At 43.0% G+C, this 26394-nt stretch overlaps 1 protein-coding gene across 2 annotated transcripts in view; it reads left to right on the plus strand.

Moving 5' to 3' along the window:
• The window catches only part of CHCHD3 (coiled-coil-helix-coiled-coil-helix domain containing 3), a 157118-nt gene extending 142866 nt beyond the window's left edge, over positions 1-14252 (plus strand). Inside the window, exons 7-8 of one of the 2 annotated variants that reach the window (XM_042815928.1) lie at positions 7291-7426; positions 13540-14252. In XM_042815928.1, coding sequence (XP_042671862.1) covers positions 7291-7426; positions 13540-13566 — 163 coding nt within the window. In that variant the 3' untranslated portion in view covers positions 13567-14252. The remainder of the gene's footprint in view (positions 1-7290; positions 7427-13539) is intronic. The other variant, XM_042815929.1, reaches the window with a different exon arrangement.
• The last annotated feature ends 12142 nt before the right edge of the window (positions 14253-26394 follow it).

Raw genomic sequence — 26394 nt, forward strand, 5'->3', positions numbered from 1 at the left:
CTTCATTGGAATAATTGGAATAATCCTTATGCCACTGATGATTTCATACAACTGCCTCATGTTCACTTGCAATTCTTTTTCTAGGCTGGACAGATCTAGTCTATTTAATGTAATGTCCTAAAATGTTGAAAATTTACCTTAGCAATTGGTTCATTGGACTAATTAGGATTCACAACCAGGAAATCTTTTCTGATCCCCATTCTGATTTAATCCTATCAGAAGTCCCAGCCCAACAAAGAGTGTAAGACTGTGCATAACTCTGTACATGCAAATGTGAAATTACTCACTTCTCAAGTTGTGCTTGTATTTATGTGCTTTGCCAGATTTGGGATTGTAAATTCTCTCTATTAATCTCTGCGGTGCTCTTTCCTCCCTGTATGCAAGAAATAAATTCTTGCACTACAAGGAAGCATTTCCACTTTGCTTATATTAAAAGCTGAACTGCTATCCTATCGTACCAGGTGGGAATCACAGAATCACAGAATGGTTTGGGTTGGAAGGGACTTTAAGAATCATGAACCTCCAACCCCCCTGCTGCAGGCAGGGCCACCAACCTCCGCATTTAATACCAGCCCAGGCTGCCCAGGGCCCCATCCAACCTGGCCTTGAACACCTCCAGGGATGGACGGGGCATCCACAGCCTCTCTGGGCAGCTGTTCCAGCACCTCACCACTCTCATAGTAAAGAATTTCCCCCTGACATCCAATCTAAATCTGCCCTCCTTAACTTTCACCAGGCAAAGAAAAAAGCACCTGAAAAGGTCAAAGTGCTGTCTGCCAGTCCTCTTTCTTAAACCAGGTTTTCATCAACGTATTAAACTTGACTTAGTGCACTCTAGACATAATTAGTTGTCTGTCTTCGAGTGGTGCATGTATAAGAACGTGCTGGAATGTGTCTTTCCTCCTCATCTGCATCCCTAAATTTCAAAGGTCAGACTGCTGAAAACAGGTTTATGTTTGCTTTTAAGAGAGATGAAATAAATGAGAGGATGGCAAACATTTGCCAAAGCTTTTGTCAGTGCTGGAATTTTAGGCCAAAGGGTCTAAAAATAACATGAACAGCATTAACACTGAAGCTGATCCTTAATAGCACCAAAAATACATATTCTGGGGGCAAAGTTTGTACAAACAGAATATCCCAAGTTGGAAAGGATCATAGAGTCCAACTTCAAGTTGTTTTTAGACTTCTGCAGAAGTCATTTATTTAGTGGCACGTTTGGCATTTTTTGAATGTAATAGAGCAGGAACAACTGTAGTTCTATTCTGCCACTTATCAGAGATTTGTTGGGAAAATTCTTTCCTTTGCAGCTTTTGGAGAAGTCTTACTGTGTAGTCAAGAGTAAATAAAAGCAAGAAATCAACTCCACAGTACGTGAACTTTTGCTGGCAGCACTTCCCACATGGTAATTTGGAAGGCTTTGTGTGGGCACAGTTTGATTATGGACTGCTTCATAACATCAGTTACAGACACTCAGAAATCAGATCGTGGTATTCCTTCCAAATGATCTTTAGAAGAACATAACCATTTGGTTTGTGCTTTACATGTTTCATAATGCACTTGCAAGTCATCACCCACTTCACATGCAAAGACAGTTTTGAAAAATTATTTAATGTAAGGAGTAAATTAATTGAAGAGCTAAAAATAATAGTGTAGCAGAAAGGACCTTCATTACCATGAGCCCTTTCATGCTTTTTTTTTCTCCTGCTATCTGTTTTGCAACTGTTTTCTATACTGTTCAACAACTCCTGCAAATTCACTGAGCATTGGGTCTGTGGAATTCACTCTTTTGGGATGAGGTAATCTTAGAAAAGGATGATCTCACCACCACCACCTTTTGTGTAATGCTGGGAGATACCACTGTCTGCTGTTTCACACTTCTTGCTTGCAGAGAATCATTAAGGTTGGAAAACATTTCCATCAGAAGAGGGATGGCCAGCAGGGACAGGGAGGTGACTGTCCCCCTCTACTCTGCTCTTGTGAGGCCCTGTCTGCAGTACTGTGCCCATTTCTGGAGACCCCAGAACAAGAAAGACAGCTGTTGGAGAGGGTCCAGAGGAGAGCCACTAGGATGATCAGGGGACTGGAGCATCTCCCCTACAAAGACAGGCTGAGGGACCTGGGCTTGCTCGGCCTGCAGAAGAGAAGGCTGCAGGGTGACCTCACTGCAGCCTTTCAGTACCTAAAGGGAGCCTACAAACAGGAGGGGAATGAACTCTTGGAAAGGGTAGATAACTGCAGGACAAGGGGAAATGGTTTTAAGTTGAAGGAGGGAAGATTTAGGTTGGATATCAGGGGAAAATTCTTTACAGGGGGAGTGGAGAGGTGCTGGAACAGGCTGCCCAGAGAGGTTGTGGATGCTCCGTCCCTGGAGGTGTTCAAGGCCAGATTGGATGGGGCCCTGGGCAGCCTGGTTTGGTATTAAATGTGGAGGTTGATGGCCCTGCATGTGGCAGGGGGGTTGGAGCTTCATGATCCTTGAGATCCCTTGCAATCCTGGCCATTCTGTGATTCTGTGAAAATCTCATCCAAGTGTCAAGTCTTCCCCGCCATGCCCACCAAACCACATCCCTCAGTGCCACATTTACCCTTTTCTTGAACACCTCCAGGAACAATGACTCTACCACCTCACTGGGCAGCCTGTTCCAGTGCCTCACCACTCTTTCTGAGAAGAAATTTTTCCTAATGCCCAACCTGAACCTCCCCTGACACATCTTAAGGCTATTACCTCTTATCACTGCTACTTGGGAAAAGAGGCCAACCCCTATCTCACCACAGCCTCCTTCCATGGAGTTGCAGAGTCTTCTCTATCAAAGCTCTTCTTGTTTGCCACAATTTGCACCAGAGGAGGTTTAGATTAGACATAAGGAAAAATATTTTCCCTCAGACAGTGATCAGGCTCTGGAATGGCTGCCCAGGGAGGTGGTGGAGTCGCCATCCCTGGCAGTGTTCAGGAGGCATCCGGATGAGGAGCTACGAGATATGGTTTAGTGGCTCCTGGTAGTAATGGTGACAGGAGGACAGTTGGACTAGATGGTCCTGTATGTCCTTTCCAACCCTGTGATTCTATGATTCTATGATTCTATGATTCTATGATTGTTCTTCACTGTTACTCCCAGTTAGCTGTTTGATGTCTCTCTGAACAACCCAATAATGATACTGCCTTCCATCCATTGTGCATTCCCATGCATCAGTGCATTGCTTCTTTACGTACACTGTAAGCAATTTGAGGAAGAAACATATTTTTTTGTTACTTTGTGTGCTGCTCAGCACTAGTGGGCTCTGATAGCAGCAGCAGGAGCAAGTAAAGCAGGTCAGGACATTGGCTTCTGCTCTCCTGTGCTGCTAAATTGGGTCTACCAGGTAGCACAATCCTTTGCAAGGCTGGATTTTGAAGCTAGCACTTCCCTGGATGGCACCCAGCATAGTGCACGTGCTGGAGACTGTCCCTGGGTTGTAATTTGGCCACACATATGCTGGTTTGTAGGGAAAGAGTTTGCACATAGTGTTGGGTTATGCTGTGCTTTGCCTGACCTCAGACCCAGAGCATCATTTAACTGAGCAGCACAGGGCTAGCACTGGATGCCAAGGGTTACACAAAGAACAGATGCTTCTGATGAGTGTCAGCATTTTAATGAGGAATCAAATTAAGCCCTGGATACTTCTGGCCATCTAATGGTACAATTTTTTCATAATCCATGCTGGTTTTTTGTTGCTATTTTTTTTCTATATTTTATGACAGTTGCCTGAAGTCCTGATCTGGTGAGATTATGCCAGATACCTGCACAGTTGGAAACTCATCAGCCATTCAGATTCCTTCAGTCAGAATGTCAGTTTTATCACAAAACTTACCAGGGTGATTTCACATTTCCTCTTTAGTAGACATTTTGTTTGAATGCCATGAAGGGGCTCCTTTTCTCAGAGCCCCCGGGAATACGATAAGCTATGCTCTTTGAGAGAGGCTAGATGAGCACAAAGTTACTCTCATTAAATTTTCTCTTCGTGCTTTAGCATAGAATATTTCCTTTTAAAGCTCTCTCTTATTTTCTTTTGTGTCTTCATCCCATTACCTTTATGAGATTGTGGTGCATCAGCTTGATGGAAAAGGTGGGCGCGTGGCTGCCTCGGAGCACACAGAAATATTTTGCTGGCAGATGAGATGCTTGAGGAGCAGCTGGGAAAGCGAAAGCAGATCGAGTAATTGTAAACTTAATAAAAACACGTTAATAAAAGCATGCCGTGTGGTGCAGGGCGCAGATCAGGCTGCTGCTCGTATTGACTCTGGAGAAGAAAGGTATTTTAAATTTCACATGTATTGACTCTGGAAAGTAGTTACTGAGTTGCATTGAATGACGATGGAGATCTGTCAGAGTGTCCTTCAGTCCCCGTTGACCACTACAGTATGTATTTTCCCAATTGTTTTCTTCAATTCAATTGTGAAATTCCTAAATGAGAAAAAATAACTAAAATTTGGACAACTTCCCCGCTGTATATTCCAAAATATACCCGTCAGAACACGAGGTGAGTTCAGAGGAGGAATCTCCTGCTTCAATAGGGTCAGGTCTGGAACCAGACCACATTGCTCGATCCATTCAAGTCTTAAAAATCTTTATGTTTTCCCTGCAGATTCCTCGTAACTACTGTTTTTGTATTGCTTACCTTTTCTTACAAGCTTCCTCTTCAGTCAAACCCCACCAGACTCTTAAATTCTGTAAAATTATCATTATTTACAGGAACATTGGAGAAGCTATCAGTGAGGGAGATGTTTCATTTCCCTTTTGAGGAGTTTCCTTGCTGTTGGCCATTTCTGACTGTTCTGAGAGTCCTGCCATCCATCACCCACCAGAAATCAATCACAGACCTTTTGCTTGCTTTACCATAATGTGCAATGCAGCCTTTTTTCCTGAACGGGAGATCCTGCCCTGCATGCTTTATGGCCATCTAATGTTGGATAGTAATCTCATTTAGTGTTTTCCCAAAAGTGCAAATAGTGCATTAGGGGAGCATAACAAGCACAGCAGATCAATACAGAGCTGGTGCTCGCCTTGAACAGATTAATCCAAGAAAATGGACTTTGTTGACTTCAAGAAAGTGGCTCTGTTTGCTGCACTGACCAGCACTGGGACTGCGTTGCTGGAGTGGGCTGAGGGCACAGCTGGAAACATCACCAATGGGAAATGATGAGATGAAAATAAATCAACATGTCTTACGGTGCTCCGGTACTGTGGGCACTGTGAAGTATCCATTGGAGCATTCCAATCAGGAATTATATGTGGGTGCTGATGGCATGGCTTAGGAAAAATCAATCGACAGAGGGTAAGAGCTGAGTCACACATTTACAAAGAGCATCCACAGTGCTTCCTCTCTTACTTCTATTTCACCCCAGTACAGCCATACACTCTGCTGAAGTCAGTCAGTGTACAGCATTTTGTGGTCGTACATTTTGATGCCTGACACGCTTTTGAAATGCTTGCTGATAGCAGTAGAGGGAGGGATTAAGGGGAAATCCTCATCCACAAGAGCCTGCAGAAGTTTGAACTTCCAGATCATAAAGTGTTTTAAGCTCCAGGGACTGTGTTTAAATTCTGTTTTAGGTATTTCACAAATGCACAGTAATGAATGAAAGGAGTAAGAGAGCTGTTTTATATCGGTATATACTGTAAAATCAAGGAGACTTTGCATTTCTTCTTTGGTACTACATCTTGAGTGATAGCCAAGAAGTCAATTCCCCCAAGGAACAGCACTGTGCTTCACGTTTCATTTTCTCACTGTACTAAAGCAGAGATCTGCCCGGGCCAATCAGCAAAATAAGAAAGAACAGAATATTCATCTGAGGATGCAGCTGCTGATAAGTCCTGTTCTTTTTACGACCTCATTGAACTAAAAATAACGTGGGCTGCAATGGATGTTGGAACAGCCATGGTCAGGCTTTCCTGGTAGGTTAAATGGGAAAGTGTATTAAGTATGCAGTTGCCACACATAAGACAAATGGTATTATATAAACCTTAGCTGCTGTTTTTCTGTGAAGTCTCAAGTGTGGGTTTTTTGTTTTTTTTGCTGTTTGTTTTTTCCTACCACTGAAATTCTTTATTTTTTGGTGTAAAAGAGGTATAGCAGTGAGTAAGGACATTGTTTAGTGGGGAAGTATTGGTGGTAGGTGGGTGGTTGCACTAGATGGTCTTGGAGGTCTTTTCCAGCCTTGGTCATTCTGTTATTTTAGATTTTGAGTACCTTAAAAGTTGTTTATAAATTAAATATCAGATTAGCTTAAAATTACATCGGAATTCTGAATGTTTTGCCAACCTTTTGCTTCCAAAATAGGAGTTGTATTTCTATTTCAATTCTGTGTCACTGCGTGGATAACATTATATAGATTAATACAAATGACAGGATTTTTGTCCAAGAAAGATTTGGTTTTGCAGAATAGTTTCCATTCCTTTGTGTATTACATCAGCCAAAAACATGGCAAGAGTAATTAATTCACACAGTAAAGAAAACAGACAAAATTCCTAAATAACTTGCACATCTGGCAGCAGGGTTACAATTGAGGTGATGGGTAGAAGAGAAAGGGAGGAGGATGTGCCGAAAATAGAGGCTATCATCAGATCAGCAAAAGCAGATTGTGTAATGTGCTGATGGCAGCAGGTTTTCTGTATTCTGTAGGTCAGCCCAGTGGGTGCTTTCTGTCTTCTGCAGCAGCAATATTTAATAAGAGGCGAGACTGTATGGCCATAGGACTATACAGCAATGAAGCTTAATGAGTCCTGCATTTCTCTGACTATTTTTCTTAATGTAGGTGAAATCAGACATGCTCAGTATGATCCTCAGTTCAAAACACAGAATTGTAGAATGGCCTGGGTTGAAAAGGACCACAATGATCTCCAGTTTCAACCCCCTGCTGTGTGCAGGGTCACCAGCCACCAGACCAGGGTGCCCAGAGCCACATCCAGCCTGGCCCTGAATGTCACCAGGGATGGGGCATCCACAACCTCCTTGGCAACCTGTTCCAGTGCCTCAACACTGGAAATAAAAAAACTTGTCCTCATATGAAGTTGGATGTTGATTTTCTCTGCCAGCTAGAACCAAGAACTAGATCAGGATGACTCTTGTGGTCCTAGCAGCTCACTTTCCCATTTGGGTCTGATGTTACCCAGATTATAACCCAAACAGCTCTAAAAGCAGCCTTCCTTTTGTGACTTTAAAGTGTTCTGCCTCACTTCTATTATTTAAAGTTGCATCTCTCCCAAAATGTTTTTGAGAAAGAAACCAAAATCTTCTTTCTTCTTTCCCCAGGCGATATGAGACTCAACCAGTCTGTGCTGATCTTCAGGGCAAAATTCTGCAGTGTTACCAGCAACATGCTCAGGAGACCCTCAGCTGCTCTGCACTGGCTAGCCAGTACCTGCATTGTGTCAATCATGCCAAACAGGTGAGTGTAGGAGTCTTGCTATTAGAGTAATTATAGAAGGCAAAAAAATAAGAGGAAACAGATTATCCAATTAGTCCCTTGTACATGTTAAGCAGTACTGTTCCCTGCGTGTTTGTTCTCACAAGCTCTGTGGTGTCCTCTTTCAATTTACTTAAATAATAGGGTTTCCATCTCTTCCCTTGGGAAACCATTGTTTAGTGTAGGAGCTAACACTGTTGGCAGATGTTTCCTGGTATCTGCAGGTTTAGCAGTCAAACAAGGGGATTAAACTAAGTGGTACTATTTGTCATAAATACCACCACTTTCAGTAACAAATTAATGGATGTCTCAAACTAGATTGCTCACCAGCTGGAAGTCTTGAATTCTTTTAAGTATTCAGGGTCTAATGCTGACATTTGCCTGCTCTTTCCCGTTTACATTCAGTTTGCTACTCTACATGTTGCTACGTTAGATTATAAACATATATGCTTCATTAGGGCAGCAGAGGGGAAATGACAGTACTATATAAATGTTCCAGTTAAAAGAAGCCAACATTTCTAAAGATTATTCTTTTTAATCAGCTTGAATCTTTCAAATACAGACGTGCATGTGTCGATTTCAGTTGTGTTCTTAAAGAAGCCATTTGGAAACATGCTTATAGGCCACATATAAAATCACAGAATCATAGAATCACAGAATCAGAAAACAGCCTGGGTTGAAAGGGACCACAGTGATCACCTAGTTTCAACCCCCTGCTATGTGCCAGGTCACCAACCACCAGACCAGGCAGCCCAGAGCCACATCCAGCCTGGCCTTGAATGTCTTCAGGGATGGGGCATCCACAGCCTCCTTGGGCAACCTGTTCCACTGCGTCATCACCCTCTGTGTGAAAAACTTCCTCCTAATATCTAACTTAAAGATGTAGGTAGAAAGTAGTTAAAGAAGTCTGTTAATCTTTGTTTCTGATAAAATCTATGAGTTAATATTTGAGCGTGTGAAAATCATAGAATTGTAGAATCATTAAGTTTGGAAAAAGACCACTGAGATGATCCAGTCCAACTGTCAACACATTCCCACCATGCCCACTAAATCATATCCCTCAGTGCCACTTCTCTGCATTTCTTGAACACCTCCATGGACAGTGACTCCACCACCTCCCTGGGCAGCCTGTGCCAATGCCTCACCACTCTTTATGAGAAGAAATTTTTCCTAATACCCAACCTAAACCTCCCCTGACACAGTTCAAGGCTATTACCTCTTATCTTACCACTGCTACCTGGGAAAAGAGGCCAACCCCTATCTCACTAGAAAGAATTTGGCTGTCATCATTCACTCTGACCTTTCTGCAGTTAAACTCGTGCAGTCTTGCTCCGGTACCGCTTGAGATCTTCCTAGAGTTAATGCTTCTCTCGGTTTAAGTGCTCTGTAAATTTTGGTGGGAGACAACAGTTGCAGTGCTAACGCTGTTTCTGCACTCCGCAGCACTTAATTCATTTGTGGGGTGCTATTATTGTAATTCTTTGTTTATATAGTTAGTGTGCTCCTGTCTGAATGGGCAGCCTGGCAGTGCTGGATGACAAGCTCAGCAGCTGCAGCTCGTTCTGTGAATGTGCTGCAATGCAGGACGAGGACAATTTGTGGGGCTGCCCGGGCAGCTCTGAAATCATCTCATGATATTAAACCTTGTTATCATCAGTAGAAACTTTGACCCAAGAGGATACCTGTGGTAAAGTATAAAAATCAATGAGACGAGCCTGTCCCTTTCAGATTTACCTCCTTCGTTACACCCTTGGATATTTCTCCTGCACACTTGTTAATGCACTTTAATGCACTCAGCTCCTGTGCTCCTTCACTGCCTTTAGAACTCTACAGCCTACTGCATCTCTCTGCTCATAAAAATCTTTCCTGATGTCATAGCCTGAGGGTCTCCTTTCTAAAGCTCCATGGTCACACACCCAGGTGTGAGAGGTGCAGTGGGTTTTGCCCAGGTCCCTTCCTACCATGTCAAGCAAGTGTTGATGTTTGTATGTATTATTTTCAAAGCTTGCACTTAGTGTGATTTTTTATTTCAAAATCCAGTGTGAAGTTTCTAGAAAAATTATTTTTTGAGACATTCTAGAATCACAGAATCATAGAATGGCCTGGGTTGAAAAGGACCCAATGATCATCCAGTTTCAACCTCCTGCTGTGTGCAGGGTCGCCAACCAGCAGACCAGGCTGCCCAGAACCACATCCAGCCTGGCCTTGAATGCCTCCAGGGATCCAGAGGCATCCACAGCCTCCTTGGGCAGCCTGTTCCAGTGTGTCACCACCCTCTGTGTGGAAAGCTTCCTCCTAATATCTGATCTAAACCTCCCCTGTCTCAGTTTAAAACCATTCCCCCTTGTCCTATCTCTATCCAACCTTGTAAACAGCTGCACCTCCTTCTTAGAAGAAGAAAATAAAGGCTAGTAAATTATATTAGGTCGCTGTGTAGTTGGCATCGCTGATGCTTGCGTCATCTGGAAAAGTCATTTACCACATTTATAACTCTATGCTATTTTTAACAGGAACTGTAGATTTTAATTAATTATACGTGTTTAAGCTATAACTGAAGTTTATATCTGGTAGGAATGTTTTCAGAAGGCTATGATGAGGGCAAATTAATTCATGTTCAGAAGGTGCAGGAAAAGGAAATTGCATAAATCTGAGCGTTAAGTTTTGGAGTCCTTTTAAACACCTTTTTTTGTTGAAGATCTTCAGCCAAGCCTGTCAAGGAGTTAAAAGTGTTTCCTAAATGCTTCTTATTCTCTTTCACACGTGCTTCAAGATGAGAATTCAGAGGTTTCTCTCTTATGATAACAGAGAAAGAGGAGCCTTTTATGATGGAAATATTTGCAAGCAGGAATGATTGTTTCTCATAACGAACATCAGTCCTCTAGAGCTCATCCTCCATGTGTTGCAGCTGTAATTGTAATTATTTTTACTCGCTGATTGCCTGGAAGTCCAGACAAGCAGTTACTTAGAAATAATTGCCAAACACCTCTATAGAATACTGCAGAATTACCTATTATGTCTGCTTGGTTGGAAGACAGAAGAGCAGGATAAATAGCAGATTCAGAAATGAAAAAGTTAACTGACATTGGCTACAAGAAACAAAGAAGAAAATTTGCTAGAGGGAATAGACTAAGATATTGAAAACCAAATAAGTTAACTAATCCGATTTCCTGGCGGTGAGTCTGGGCACTTGTGCTCAGGCTGAGCACACTCTGTGCTTTTCATAAATTGAATTTATTGACTCCTCTTTCTTTCCTATCTTGCTTATAATTATCTCACCCTCTCTTCTGTATGCTCCTTATTTCTCATCCTGTCTGTAATCTCATGTCTCTATCTGTCCTTTTCTCCCCTTGTTAGAAAGTCCCAGAGAGCTGTTAATTCAGAGGAGTTTGACACATTGCTGTATCTTCAGTTTAAATCTTCTCCCAAAGTCATGAGAAGCTAGTGAGATAAATTAAGCTCTATTATTAATGTTTGTATTTTATTATAATAGAAGCAGAGAGAAAAACTTCTTAATGGAGCCATTAAAGGGAAGACATTAGGATTGTCTGTGCCATGGATTTGTGTTCCCACTGCTGAAAGATCTCCAGCTATTGCAGCATCTGCAATAATACGGACCATCCACAGGCATTTGTATTGCTTGTCCTAATCTACTTCTTACTGATGTGGTCAATATGGCTGTTGAATACTCAATTTTATTTTTCCTTGAGCGACAGGGAGTCCTAATTCCTATATGGAAACACAACAGCAGCATAGCTTGATGACATCTGTGCCATATTTTCCTATTAGACCTCTTATTTCACAGAGGTGCAAGTGTCTGCAGGCAGGTTAGGTCCAAAAGTACTCGAAGGAATGATAACAACAGCTGCTGTTGTCTGACAGCCTGGCTACAAAATGCTGTCCTTCAGCCTCTTCAGCCTTGTAACCATTACTTTAAGTTGTAGGACAGAGTGGTCCTCAATCACGCATCCTCGTCAGAGTAACCATCTCATTCAGCCTCATTCTCCAGTATTTTCACTAGGTACTGCCTACTGCCTAATGGAAGGATATGTAAAATGAGCGTGGCTGTGAACTGAAACCCAATAAAAAGACACTGTCTTTTGTGGACACCATTTAGCACTACCTTGATTAAATGATGTTAATTATGAGAGGTTCAGACCACGTTCCCTTCACACCTGCATTGATGTCATGAAAAAAAAAAAATCAAGGAAATAATGTAAATATGTGAAGTAATTAAATGTTGTGGGCAGAAATATGCACCTAGTGAACAAATACCTGCGATTTCTTTCCCTAGGACCCTAAATGAAAGAAAAGTAACAGCATTTTTTTCTGCTCTTTCGGGAATTTCCGGTGTTAATTTACGCAGTGATAAATTTACCCCACGTTGATGTTCAGCCCAGCAATGGCTTGGAGCAAGTTTCTGCATTACCACTGCAAAAGGAGGCTTCCAGTAGAAATAGCCTTCATCAGTTCTACAGAAATCTCTGAGGGGATCCTGTCAGTCAACTGAGATGGAGGATTTTCTTAATTAATACAAGTTTCCCCTATCTTTGTTTATAAAAGCAGTGAGGGAGCCTAAAACTGATTCCTTTTATTCTGTTAGAATGAACCTCTCTATCATGAGTTCTGGGTATTATTTGTGAACAGACGTTCAGCATCTTTCCATGTGCTCACTGTTGACTCCTTGGGCTGTATCTTCATCCTTCTCGCAGTAACACTGCTTGTTACAGTTGAGTGTTTCTCCATATGATTTTTGGAAAGGCTGTGAGGATTTAAATCATAGAATGATTAAGGTTGCAAAAGACATCCAGTCCAACTATTGACTCATGCTCACCGTGACCCCACGCACCACATCCACCCTTTTCTTGAACACCTCCAGGAATGATGACCACCGCCTCCTGGGCAGCCTGATCGAATGCATTAACATTCCTTCTGGGAAGAAACATTTCATAAGATCCAATCTGAACCCCGGCACAACTTAAACCTATTGCCTCTCATCCTGAAAAGACAACACATTTCCATTCCCTTTTTTGCTAATTTTCCTGAGCTCTAACTTGTGAGACTCCGTGCTGTGCAGATCTGCAGAGAATGTTCCCAGTCTGTCCAGATAGTGTTCCAGTATTTGAGTCAGCTATTTGTAGGTCTCCTGTGAGATTTCAAAGTTCACATTTGGGCCTTTTCCTGACAGAAGCCCAAAACATTGTCAGACCCCTTCCTAACGTTTTTTACAAGGAGATTCATAATTTCTTCCCTATTTTTTGGATACTGAAGGCAAGAACAGTAGATTGCTTTGGTCAACTTCATAGCCCACCAATGAGTGTAGATGATCTCTAGCATGCTAGATCCTGCTTTCTATTCTGTTCTAGATATGTAGTATCTGTACATCTGCTCATTTCTAAAGACCCTTCATTTATGGTTCATGACAGTAGGAAACTCCTAATACAGCTCTGCATATTATCCCTGCAAGTCTGTGTTTTCACAATAGAGGCCAGGACCTCTGAATGGAGTCAAGACCCTGTAGCAGAGCTTGCTGGTGTGGCAGTAGGAATAATTCTTGGAGTACTTGACAGATCTATCCTTTTAGCTCTGGGTGGCCTGACTGTGCACAGGAGGTGAATAATGAAGTGAAAGTTCAGTGCGACATGTTCAGACTATCAAGATTATGATGATGACTCGGAATATGGGAAGAGTGTAGGTAGGGGACATACTTAGAGCTGTGTGACTTCGGGATATATTTCCTCCAGTATGTAAGTGCTGGGAACAGGATTTATCTTACTGTAAGGTCAGACATTTTAATTTCCTTAATAGCCATAGCATGACTGGAGCTATGATAGCATTAAGATGGATGAATAGGAATCATTCCTGCAGCTCTTCAGTCCTCCAAATGTCTGACTTGTTGAGCCCTCAAATAGCTCCATTCTGCCTCTGTGACTTGTCTCTGCAATGACATGCATGTTAACAATGGTTCTTTTTTTGTATTTTAATTGGAAAAAAAAAAAAAATTGCAAATCCCAAATTCCGTGTGTTTCTGGAATAACTTTGAATTATTGAAACGTGTTTCTCCCTCTCTCTTCCCTCCCCTCTGACCATTTTCTCAGCAGAGCATGCTTGGGAGAGGAGGATAAAGGCATTGTCCAAATCAAGCACAAGACCATCAACTCTAATTTCAGCAGAAGAGCATTTTTTCCCAAGAGTGATATGACAGCCCATTTACAGGGCAGACCAATAAAGAGAAGAACTGGAAGAGCCATTTCAAGAGCAGCAGCCATCACGGCTCAATCAGTGTGGCCATTTGAAAAGCCAAGACCTATATCTTATTACATCAGAAATCATACATCCGAAGACACTGTTCAGTCTTAGTAAAATCCACTTATTGGTGATTGAAGAAAGGAAAAGAAAAGAACCTCTCACTGACCTTAGAAAGGGGAAATATCCTTCAAATGCTGCTATTTCATTGCAGAATCTCCTTGAAAACTTCTCACTGTCAGAGACATGGGTATGTAACACTTGGTGTGCCGGGATGTGGCAGCACATTGTGAGTAAGTCAGCTGCTGCTCCTCACCATATTTGTTGCTTATATAAAGTTTTTCTTACAGTGGATAATGACATAAATTTTACTTTAACTTATTTCGCAAATGATGTAGTCTAATGAAGTCTCTCATCAGGCCTTCTGCTGGAATGATGTTAATGATCCAACGCTTACGATTTAACACGGCCTTCATGAAATGATTCTGTTGTGCTCTTCACTCTGATAAAGTACTGATGAATATGCCTCATTCTGTACCAACAATAAATATATTTTATGAACAAAGTTGATGTTTCACTGTCTCTCTTTCCAGTTCTCAGAGGCTGGTGATGTTCCTTTTGCTGTGCTGTTATGTTTTTCCAGCAGATGTTATAACAGCAGCTTTAAAGCATAGGATTTTGTGCATCACCGGCCTTGGTTTCAGGAATACTACTTACATATTACTGTTTTCTATCAAAGCAACCTAAAACGATGCCATGTGATACAGCATGTTGTCATTCATGGACTACCAGAGCTTCCTTTCTTCGGAGTACGTGGGAATGGAAGGGCATGCAGCACCCAAATCTACAAACCTTCTTAATACAAGTAATATTTTTGGGGAGCTAAATCATATGCTTTTAATATGGGGGGGTCGGTTTCATTCATTATGTCTATTCAGATAACTACTGCAGCATTCATCTTACCAAACAATCTTAGAAAAGGCTTTTACACCATAGTAATAGTTTCAAATGAGCAATGTGTCTCGAGCCTTCTGCTGTCTATTTACCTGTTCTGTTTCTCTAATTGGCTGCGTTTGAACTGCATCCTACTGTACAACTGTGTGTGCACCTGCAAATCTCATTTGTATTCAGAATGCTGCTAGTGTTTCTCCTATCCTAATTATTGAGATGCTTGTTGAGTACTATTTAATTAAGGGGTTCTTCTTTGTTTTTAATGTTACAAAAAAAGCTAGGTTTTTTGGTTTTTTTACTTGCAAAGGTACAGTAATAGCACAAGGAAAGGAAAATCCTGGCATACAGTGTCAGGTGCCAGGTAAACTGCTTGAGAGAAATAATAGGGACATAAGTGACATGTTTACATGGTGACTTGCTGCAGTGTTTACAAATCAGCTAACTCACAAATTCTCCTTTATAATGTTCTCTTTTGTAACAGAGAGCCAAGAAGTTGGCAGATCCATCCTTGCCAGACTTAGAGTTGGCAGCAAAATACAGCATAGAGAAAAAGCAGACGTTTATAAGGCCAGATGATGCTGTAAAATCAGAAGAGCTATGTCGGGAAGGAAGGTCTCTGTTATTGCCAAATGTTTATTGGTTTCCCATACTGAAAGCCTTGAGCAATGGGAGTCAGTCTTGCTTGCTTGCTTGCTTCCAACTGTGTTTCAGGCTTCATTTGAGATGATGTGTTCTTTAAACATCTTCTGTATCATCAGTGGTGTCATCTCTCGCATGTTTCGCTTGAGCTTGGAGGATGCTGACTGCAGCAGGCAGGGTGCAGTCCTTAAAATAGTCTGCTTTGTGGACAACTTTTGCCTTTAAAGTAGAGCAATGATACTGAGTGTTTCTGGAGTGAGTATCAGTTTGCCACATCTTCTGCCTGTCCCATCACTCCTGCATGTCTGCACTCTAATCCCTTCTTTAATCTTCGGCTTCTTCCTCCCTCCTTCTCACTTGCTGGTGCACAAGTCATGCAGGATGCACCTCTTTTGAAAACACTTGAGATGTGGTGTTGGACATTTCAGGGAACCAGTAGGTCTGCCTAGAATGGGGACACTTCGCATGTTTTGGACTAACTATATAAAAAAGAGATAATACTTCATAGGGAGGACAGGCCAAAGAATCATTAAGGTTGGAAAAGACAATTAAGGTGACCCAGTTCTACCCTCAGCCCATCCCCACAATACCCACTAACCATGTCTCTCAGTGCTACATCTCCACATTTCTTGAACATCTCCATGGACACTGACTCCACCACCTCCCCGGGCAGCCTGTTCCAATCTCTCATGACTCCTGTGAATAAATTTGTCCTAATATCCGATGTTTACCTTTCCTGGCACAGCTTATGCTGGGATGATGAAGGGATGATGCACTGTACCCATGGTAAAGAATAATTTCAGATATTCCTGTTGGTCATTTACAAGATCAGTTGTACGTAGAAGGTTTTCAATGGAAAACCAGTACTGTAGGAGCTAAATCAAAGCTTTTCATTGTTCTTTGCTCAGTTTCTATGGAACAAGTCACAACTCTTTCAATAGTGTCAAGATAATCACTGCTGTCTCATCTAATTTAGCAGTGTTAGACTGTTTTAGGTACTAGACTTCCTTTCCTCAGGAATCATGTGCATCTGAGACATCACATAGCTTTACATAGTCATTTTTTGTTTTGTTTTTAACTTGTTAAGATATCCCTGCATTACAATTTTAAACAGATACTTGGGACTGGCTTTAACACACAAAGGCTGGGGGATGGGATACATTTTACAGCACAGACTGCCTCTGCTTTGTTCTTTTTTAGATCCTGTGCCGCTTTTTGAGGGAGTTAAAAGAGGGGAGTGGAGTCTCAGATGGACTCCATCTGATGGATACCTGGCATCTCTCAAGCTGAAGTCTCCTACTGGAGAAGTGACCCTTGCCTTTATTGATTCTTTTCTTCTTCTTGTCCTTCATATAAGCATACCTGTGCGTGAAATTCAGAGATCTGCCCCATCCACCTGGTGTCCTTTCAGTCAGATCTATAAAGCAGACAGCTCCTGGTGTTGTGAGCCACAGCTGAAGCCCTGAGTCTTTGTCACACTGTCAACCCGTGGTGCTCAAGGAAACTATTTACCACTGTGAAGTTTGCTGGCTGGCACAATTCAGTCTCTGGCTGGCATTTTGTCACACACGCTAATGATCATTCACAGAACAGCTTCTGGGGGTTATTTCTCCTACCCCTTGGTTCAGTCTGAGTGATATTTATACCTCCTACATTGTCTGAATTCCTGATAGGAGAGGGAGTCCTTTCCTCTTCTGTCATTTTTGTTTTTCCTTTCCAAAATAACAGAAATTCTAGCCATTATTCTTCTCTGCAGACTGCTGCTTAACCTGCGAATGCTGCTCAGGTTTGGGCAAGGCAAACTGATTATTTCTTGTGCTTTCTTTATGTGTATCTTTCTGTTCTATTAGCACCTGGAAATCAGCTTTTCATCACATGGGTACCACCGAGAGATGGAGAAATGTTAGCCTTGCATTCCAAGGAAAGTGAAGAAGGCACTGCAGGTAAATGTCCATCCTACAGCACAAAAGTCCTTTCTGTGTTCAGGCTCTGATATTGCTACATTTGAAACCATCCACTCATCATGATCAGCATTAATGAAACCATTTATGTCCATGCTATGAGAACCATGATTCTTCCTTAAAAGAGCCGGGGGCTCTTTTCAGGGCTGAGCACCCACTGTCACACTGAAGTTCAGCAGAGCATTGAGTCAATTCCAGACTCTGGCTCTTAAGAGCCCAAGGCAAGATCGGAGTGGAAGGCTGGAAAATGAGTAGGAAATTGGGGAGGTAAGGCAACTTGACAGCAGTGTTCACGTTGGGTTTTGCTGAGTGAACACCCTGCTGTTTTCAACTCTGTGTTAGTGAGGAATGTCTGTCATCTCAAGTCACCTTCCTGTTTGCTCTCAGCTGCTGTACTTATCTTATTATCACACACGGCCTGAAGGCAACTGCATCTCTGGTTTGATCATCAGGGTGGTGGTAATCCCATAGCACCATGCTCAAGGTATTCCCACTGGAGAAAATTCTGTGCAGCAAAGGTGCTGTGCCTTTCCTGAGGCTTTCTGACAGCAAAACACTGCAGTGCAAACTTACCCACACCAACAGAGGAGCATCATCAGCATCCATCTCTTCCCAAGGAATGGGGAGACATCCTGAATGTGGTGTGAGCAGGACCTGGTCTTCAAGTCATGGTGAAAAAGCCAGGCAGGTTCCCAAGAGCATGAGGCGCTGAGCCAGGCCTCCTCTGCAAGAATGTCTGCTCCCTGTGAACAAAGACGCTGGGTAATTAGAGAGGTAATTAGTTTAGTAATTACTGAGGTAATTAGTTCGTTTCTCTCTCAAGCCAGTAGCTGCTGGAAAGAGGAGCACATCAAGCCTTGTGCCGGTGGGAGCACCTTGAATCACAGCCCTGCTGAGTTAACCCATCTCTATCTGGTGTGGAAACAGTGCTTGGAGTGGCTAAAAACAGAATGGTCAGGAGGAAAAGTAACCCTGAACACTATGTTTGCTTTGTGTCCAAAAGCTTTTGAAGCACCTTGCAGTGAGATCTGAAAGTCTTTGTGCCATAGCCAAGAGACTGAGGCAGCAGATATAACGTGCGGGAGTGATGCAGTATTTATTACCAAGGTTTTACGTATTCCTGGGTGCACCTTTTGGGTAACCATTTCCAAGTGCCCCCATAACATTGCTGTCATTGGGTTACCCACCCTTTGTGTCAGATGTTGCACACCTCTTTTCCTGTGGGCTGCCTTGCTGCTTTAGCAGAGGCATTTCTACCAGCCCAGGGTGCAGCTGGTGTTTTCTGTACAGCTGTCACGTGAAGCCTTGGTTATTTTCTATCCGCCCTACACAGGAAAACTTTCTTCCCTTGCAGGTCCCAAGGGCAGTCAGGGGCAGAGCAGCTGTCCCAAAGCAGGGGTGACTGCACTGACGGTGTTGGGGCTGCAAGAGAATCAAATTCCCCAATAAACTGCAAGTCAAACAGGCTCTACTTGATGTTAATCTATTGCTTGTATAAAAATAGCAGAGCTGGAAAGGACTTAGAGCTCACTTCTCTGCTATTCTATAAAACCCGATATCAGAAAGTTGTTCTCACATTCCTTCAAGTCCACATTGCCTTCTCCTTGCAAAGATGTTTGGAAGTTTATTTCATTGTAGTGTAGGAGTTTGGCTCTGCAAAGGGATCAGTGGGAGAAGTGTGGCGGAAGGGTCAAAGAGATGAGCTGCTGAGTAGCCATGAATGGATAGGAACCTTTTTCACCAGACTGCCCACCAGAATGTACTGCATCTCTCCTGTTTCTCATGTCAAACAGAGAGGATTATTTTTTTTTCCCCTCTCAGTTTTAATATTGTTAACACTTGGGCTGCTTTGAAAAGGTCAAAGTCAGTTTGAATGTCTTTGAATCTGGCTCTCCTTAAAAACAATCAAACAAGAAATCTTTATTCCACTTCTTTCAGGACCAGAGCCTGGTGTTTTATAAAGGAGGTGCGTGCAGAGGTGAGGAGCTGGTGAGTGGGGTTCAGCAGGTAGTACTCTGAAATACTCAAAAATTACTCAGGAAATACTCTGAATGAGTGATTTTCTATAGGGAAAAGTCTCATCATCTCTTTAATTCTGTGCTTTACTTAAGGTTCCCATGCCTGGAATCAGGTAACAAGTGAAAATCTGCCTGAAAATGAAACGGGATCCACATACACCTCCAGGAGCACAGAAGGGGTGAAAGGAGCAGAGCATGTATGCATTTTGTGGGTTTACAGCTTAGATGTGAATCCCTTCTATTATCAGCACTATTGCAAAGGGCTGCAGAAATGCTGAGAATGGGACGTGGGATCTGAGGTCAGAGCAGGTAGGTGGTAACACGCCAGCTCAGTGGGCAATGTCCTTTGTTCTATAGCACAAAGTAGGAAGGAAATCTCCCAGCTCCCATTCCTTAGTCCCAATTTGCCGTTTGTTCATCTGCAAACACGTGCAGATGTTGTTTGTTCTTGCAGCTTTGGGGGAAAGCAGCAGAAGAGAAGAGGCGGGGGAGAGGCAGGGTGTCAACAGCAAGAGAATATTAAATAGCCTCCAGGAAAACAAGAGACAGTCGTGAATCCACTCCAGGCTCTCAGAATGGGTAATGTGCGGCTGCTGCTGATGTTACGGGAAGCTGAGTGCGTTCTGGGATCTGCCTATCGACCTGGGCGTGCTGCCTTTGTGGCACGGAGTCTAGCAAAATCATTCACTCAGTGCAAGCTGCATTTTCCTTCAATGGAGAGTGCAGCCATTAGGGAGCCTGGAAAACAGCGTCATTATGAATCACTATCAAGTCTTGCCTTGTGTTGTTTTTTTGTTCTTTTTTTTTTTCCTTTAAATGTAAGCTATTTAATCTGACGTCGTGGAGCTTTTTGGGTGTTTAGAATGAAGCTGATTGCTGCTGTTGCAGCTTGGTCTACTGTTACCAAGAAACCAAATATCATCGTGAAACTGTGTGTTGCAAAGCGTGGTGACTCAGGGTTCCCTGGACAGGCAGAATTTTGCTATATTGAACCTCCTGATATGTGGGATCAGCCTCAGCCTCTTGGGCTTTGTGGCCTTTCATGTCCCTTCCTAACACTTTCTAGCTGGGTTTGAGGTTCTGACTTGTCCAATGGGAACCAGTGCACAACGTGAGACCACAGAATTGTAGAGTCATGCAGAATCAAAGAATCACAGAATCGCAGGTGTTGTGATGATCAAGAGATCCTTTTTTAATCTATCCACAAAGGATAGGTTGTGTGTATATTAATCTCTTTCCTCTTTTGTAATTTCCTTTGCACAAGTTGATCGTGATCTCTTGATCATCAAGTCCAACCCCCCGGCTAAAGCAGGTTCCCTACAATAGGTCACACAGGGATGGGTCTTGAATATCTCCATAAAAAGAGACTCCACAACCTCTCTGAGCAACCTGTTCCAGTGCTTTATCACCCTTACCTTAAATAAGTTCTTCCACATGCTTGTATTCAACTTCCTACATTCAAGTTTTAGGCCATTACTCCTTGTCCTATCACTACACACCACTGAGAAGAGTCTGGCCTGATTTGCATCGCACCTCCCTTTAGATATTTATAAACATTTACCAGATCCCCACTCAGTAAGGTTGGAAATGATCACTAAGATCATCTTGTCCAACCATCAGCCCATCACAACCATACGGTGATGATGGTGGACTTCAAGGCCTGGAGGCCACAAGATGGTCTCACATTTCTTCCCCAAGAGGCCACAGGTTGAACCAACCAGAGCATCATTTTTGGTTCACATAAGGGATTCTGAGTGCTTCATAACAGGCTCATTGAGATTTCTATTCTGACTATTGCTGGGCATCATTCAGCTTTTCAATGCTTTTATTTCCCTTGCCTGGTGGAAATACTCTGTTAGGTTGGGAAATGCTTTATAGGCACTAGGGCAGAGGATTTTTGGGATAGTTTTTAATCTATCCAGCAAGTATGGGTTGTGTGTATATTACTCTCTTTCCTCTTTTCAGATTTCCTTTGCACAAGTCGATCTAAGGAACTGAGTCTGATTTGACCTGTCAGCACAAGGTATGTGATCACAATGCCAAGGGCAGGGAACAGCCTCCCACATGAAAGCCCCAAAAGATGTATATAGGTACTCCATGTCTGTCAAGCAAAAACGAACTTTTTTTAAAGTGTTTAATATGGTGTGTTTTTAATTTTTCCTTTTCGGGGGGGGAATGGAGGGGAGAGTAGGTGATGTACAACTGGGCAAGCTCTCATATCCGACAAATTCACAGAATCACAGAATTGTAGTGGTTGGAAGGGACCTCTGGGAATCACATAGTCCAACCCCCCTGCTAAAGCATGTTCCCCACAGTAAGCCCACCTTGGATTATCCTCAGCTACTCCGTGCTCTTCCCCTAACATTCACTCTTTGGCTCTGCCTCCTGTCCTTAAGCAATCCCTTCCCCCAGACAGGAGTTCCTCTCCACTTGATTTATGGGATTACAGAGCTGTTCATTTTGCCCAGGTCCATCTCAGCTGCCTCTGGGGAGGGCTCATTTCCTCCACATTGCAGGAGAGGAGGGGGAAGGAGAGGGCTCTGGGCTCCCAGGCTTCCTCTAAGTGGGCTCTTTCATTTTTAAATTGGGTTTGTGCTCGGAGGTTAATAATTCAGTTCTGGTCCTCCTTAAAAGTGGTGATTAATCCCCAGCACATATAGGAGGTACATGAACAGAAAATACCAACATGGTACCAGGCATTTTTTCCCCCAGTAATGAGAGCTATTCATAACCCAGCTTTCTTTAAAGATTCCAGTTACGGCGCAGAAGACAGTATTGTTCATAAAAACAATTCAGAAGTATTTTGTTCCCCAGTTCCTGGTGGAGAAAAGTCTTCAGAGAAAAGTAATTGTTGGCTTAAAACTTCAGGCTGCATTCAGCAGCAATCCATCACCTCCATGTGTGATTTGAAGCTCGGATTACTCAATATATAGGCTGGGAATGCTCGGTAGGAAAGAACGGAGTGGGGCAGCATGAAATATCACCAGGAAATTCTTTCTAACCTGCTTTCATTTCATGCCTTTCTCTTTGCTGAGAGACTCAAGATGAGGGAAAAGGAAGAAACTCAAATCCTTTTTCATGTTCTTGTCCTAAAAAAGGCACTAGGAGTGTGGTGATGTGGGAACCTGCTGACTAACTGCCCAAGGATTCCATTATGCCAAAGTATCACTTATCCCTGCAGAGTGCTTGAGATTCTGCAGCAGAGACTAGAATGGCCTGGATGTTACCATGGGACCATCCCATCCCTGGAGGTGTTCAAGAAGAGTGCAGATGTAGCTCTGAGGGACATGGTTAGTGGGCATGGTGGGGATGGGTTGATAATTGGATAATTGAATAGATGTTCTTAGTGGTGTTTTTCAATCTTAATGGCGTATTCATCCCCCACTTGCAGGAGAATAGAGAGCCTGACAGCTAGGAGCATGTTCTCAGAAGTGCTTTGGATTTCTCTGTGCCATTGAAATCAATGGGCATTGGGTACCTCATTGCCTTTGTGGATGGGGATCAGACCTAGTCTCACACAATCAAGGGGCATCTTGCAATGTGTACTTCCATAGCAGTCACACAAGAAGTGAGAGAACAGCCCAGGCATCCCAATCCATAGCCATCAGCTGCTGGAAATTTGTAAATTATGGCAGCAAGGGATTGAGCAAGTCTAGGAAACCGGAACAGGAGTTCTTGTGCTCTCTCTGTCCCCATAATGTGTCTCTGATGGATTTATTGCTTTGTCAAACCTCTAAAAAATGGCTGTTGAGGTGCCCAGAAACCCATTGGACCCATTCTGGGTCATACTGCACACTTACAATAGGAACCACACTATCCAGCCTAGGAAATCAGAGCAGAGATATTTCCAACCCAAGCCTTGAGCACACATACTTCTCTTAAATAGCCCTAGTCTGTAGTTCAGCTGACCATCAATATCCTCAGAAAGCATAAATAGAACATGACTGACAGCAACTTTGTCCCCATGTCTAGGAAATCTCCTGCTAAAATAGATTCGGAAAGAAGCCAACTAAAAGTAAAATGCTAAAGAAGGAAGCACAAAAGATTGCTAGTACTTAGTAGAAATTTACATCATAAAGGCCATTTCAGGCTCCAGTGTCTCAGAGACAAGCTTTCATTTGGGACCCACTTCAGTTTCATGTTAATTTGCTGTAGTTACAGCTACCTAAGTGGATGTGTGATGCCAAGCCTTTCATTTCTTGATGATAATTTTTAAAAGCTATTATTGACCCATTTGGTTTGAAAGCTTGCTGTAGCTCGAGGAAGCTGGGAAGATGTCTGCTCTGCAGCACGGGCATGACAAACACTTTTGACCTTTCATAGCCATGATGAAGGTGAGGACAACTAGGACAAATCTTCAGACTTCAGACCTATTTGGGGTTTGAAGCTCCATGCTATTTGAAAGTTGAAGGAGGCTGGTTTGCTTCCAGAATTGCCAGTTTTTGTGGAGAGACATGGAGATAAATGACTTGCTGGCTGAAAGAAAGGGAACATTCAACGTCTTTTGAAGTGTGAGATGGTTAAGTTGAGGTTGGACTTGATGATCTTGAAGGTCGTTTCCAACCCGAACACTTCCATGGTTCTATGGGATGGAGTGGGGATTGGAGGAAGAAGCAGCACTGGCTCTAAGGCTCCTGGCTATAGGAGTTAAGAGGGAGTGTTACACCCAGAAAACAAAATGATCCTGATGTTTTCATTTCTTGGAAAGTCTCTTCATTTGTATCCTGATGTCTGCTGGCTCTCAGTAGCCTGGTGTGACCATGGTAGCTGAAAGATGGTGGTATCTTGGAGTTACTGGGCAGTCTTCCCTCACAACAAACAGCTTTATAATAGCCTTTACAAGGAGAAACACCAAGAAAAAGGTCATCTCCTGGGTAAAGAAGTCCTTTGAATCGTCTGCCCTGTATTAATAGAAGCACAAGGAGCAGGCTCAATGGCTTGGGAAGCAGGAAGGCTTCTAGCCATGGGTTGATGGACTGTAAATGGGCAGTGGTTGGACAGTGACTTATCTCATCTTAATCCTACTCACAGTATTGGGTGGACCAATCACATTTTGTGTAAAAGCAGAAGAGTGAAAAGGGAAAATCCAGTGAGCCTACATGTATTGCTATCTCCAAATAAGCTCCTCTCTCTGCTGCTGTGAAGATGTTAGTGAGCCAGCTCATAAGCTAGTTAAGCTTCTGTATCTCTCATGGTCAGGAAATGCTCCCTGAAGCACCCGTGTGCAGTGCTGCCTGCATTTGTTTGGTAAAACCAAATCCCATCTCTCCATCCTGTGCCACAAGCAGACTTAAAGATTTGTGGGAAGTGTGACAAGGAGAAGGAGGTGCAGAAGCCATGTGAGCTGAAGGGCTGTGCTACTGCTAGAGCTGGCCTGAGGCTCCTCAGCAACATGGGCTGTGAGGGCCTGATCCTTTCTATGTGTGGCAATTCGAGCATCCCAGTGACCAAACCACAGCTTCCCCATGAGGATCACTTCCAAAACGTGGCTATGGGAGAGGCACTGTCTGGCAGAGATGCCCAGGCATGGCCACCCACTCTACAAAGGCTGGAGTTGCTCCTCCCCCCCCCCCCCCCATGATTTCATATGCAGAAATGATGTTCGACCTACTTAATAAGACCTCCAGAGTAATAACCTTTTTATTGAGAGCCTTTAGGAATGGCACACAGGTCTGCATACATTAATGTGTCCTGGCTCCCAGCTCCTCTTTTCTTGCTGTCTGAGTAGAAGTGGGCATCGCGGAGTGCTGCAACCTGAGCTGGATAATTGATCGATCACCTGTGGCGTAAAGCTGGCCTGTAAATCTGAGTTATGGGGTGGATCACAGCTCAGAGTGATTGAGCAGGTTGTCACTTGGGGCATTATAACGCTTTATGTCTGGTAATATCCTGTAGAATAAAGATAAAATCTGACATAACATCCTAAATTATCATCTGATCGAGAACAGAATTTTTGGCTGGATGCAGTCTGCTGTGCAAGGATGTCCACGTCGTTACTATTGGCCATAATTATCTCCCTTGTTGGCAATCTCAGAAAAGAGGGTAGGCATTGAATTCACTGTGAATACTTGACTGTTCTAACACCACAAGCAACAAGAGCAAGGCATGTAGTAAATGACATTTCCAGGAGGGGCTGAGAATTACCTTTTGGTGCTGTTAGATCAGGACCTCTCACTGGGATTAAATAGCAACAACAGAAGTTCTGCTCAGCTCTTTGTTATGGAAAGGAAGGAACAAAGCAGCATTTCTTACACCCCCACAAATTGTTTATTGGATTAGATTGATGCTTCTGGGAACAACCTGTTTGCATATGAGCTAAATTCTAGTCTTGCTAAACATCTTCATTAATTAACTCCATCTGGCTTGCCTGCTTTTAGATATAAAAGATATATTGCTTTGATCATTTGCTGTTTACATATTTCTTGCAGTTTGGTAAAACACAGCAGCGAATACACAATAAATACTGTGCAGAATGAAACAAACAAAAAAAAACCCCTGAAATATACTGAAAAGACTGCAGAACACCTACAAAATGTGAATCCTGATAAAACGTGGGTTCAGTTCCCCTTGAGGACCACTGAGTATTAATCAGAACACACATACATGGTTTCAGGTGTTTTTTACCATCTCCAGGCATTTATGAAGCACCTCGAGGAGACAGTGGTGTTGCTCCAAAGAACCCATTCCATGCCATTCCAGCCCTTCAAGGACTGATGTTGGTGAGTTTAAGTGGTAGATGGGGAAAAAGTAAACATGAGATTTGGATCCTGTGCCCATCCTTCCTTCACCGCCTTCCTCGGAGCCAGAAAAGGGGATTTACACTGCTGCTTCTAACCTACCTTTAGGTTTTGGGTCTTTTCTATGACCAGGCTGGTGGTGGCACAAAGAGTCCAGCTGCCCTCAGGTGGGCACCATGATGCTTAGATGACATAGGTTTATTTTACATGATGTGATGCTCAGAAGGATATTTTATCTGGATATTTTAACAATACAACTCACCTTGCCTTCACCCATGAACTGAGTGAAGGGCCAAAGGGATCTTCCTTCTGACCTTCTTACCCAGTCCCTTCCTGATGCCCTGTCACCTCCTTCCTCCTAGCATGCACTCGCAGACTTTTAGGAGGCTGTGCAGCCTTCC

The sequence above is a fragment of the Centrocercus urophasianus genome, unplaced genomic scaffold, assembly GCF_019232065.1.
Source record: "Centrocercus urophasianus isolate 14NV4802_14NV808 unplaced genomic scaffold, USGS_Curo_1.0 seq_15, whole genome shotgun sequence".
Taxonomy (NCBI): domain Eukaryota; kingdom Metazoa; phylum Chordata; class Aves; order Galliformes; family Phasianidae; genus Centrocercus; species Centrocercus urophasianus.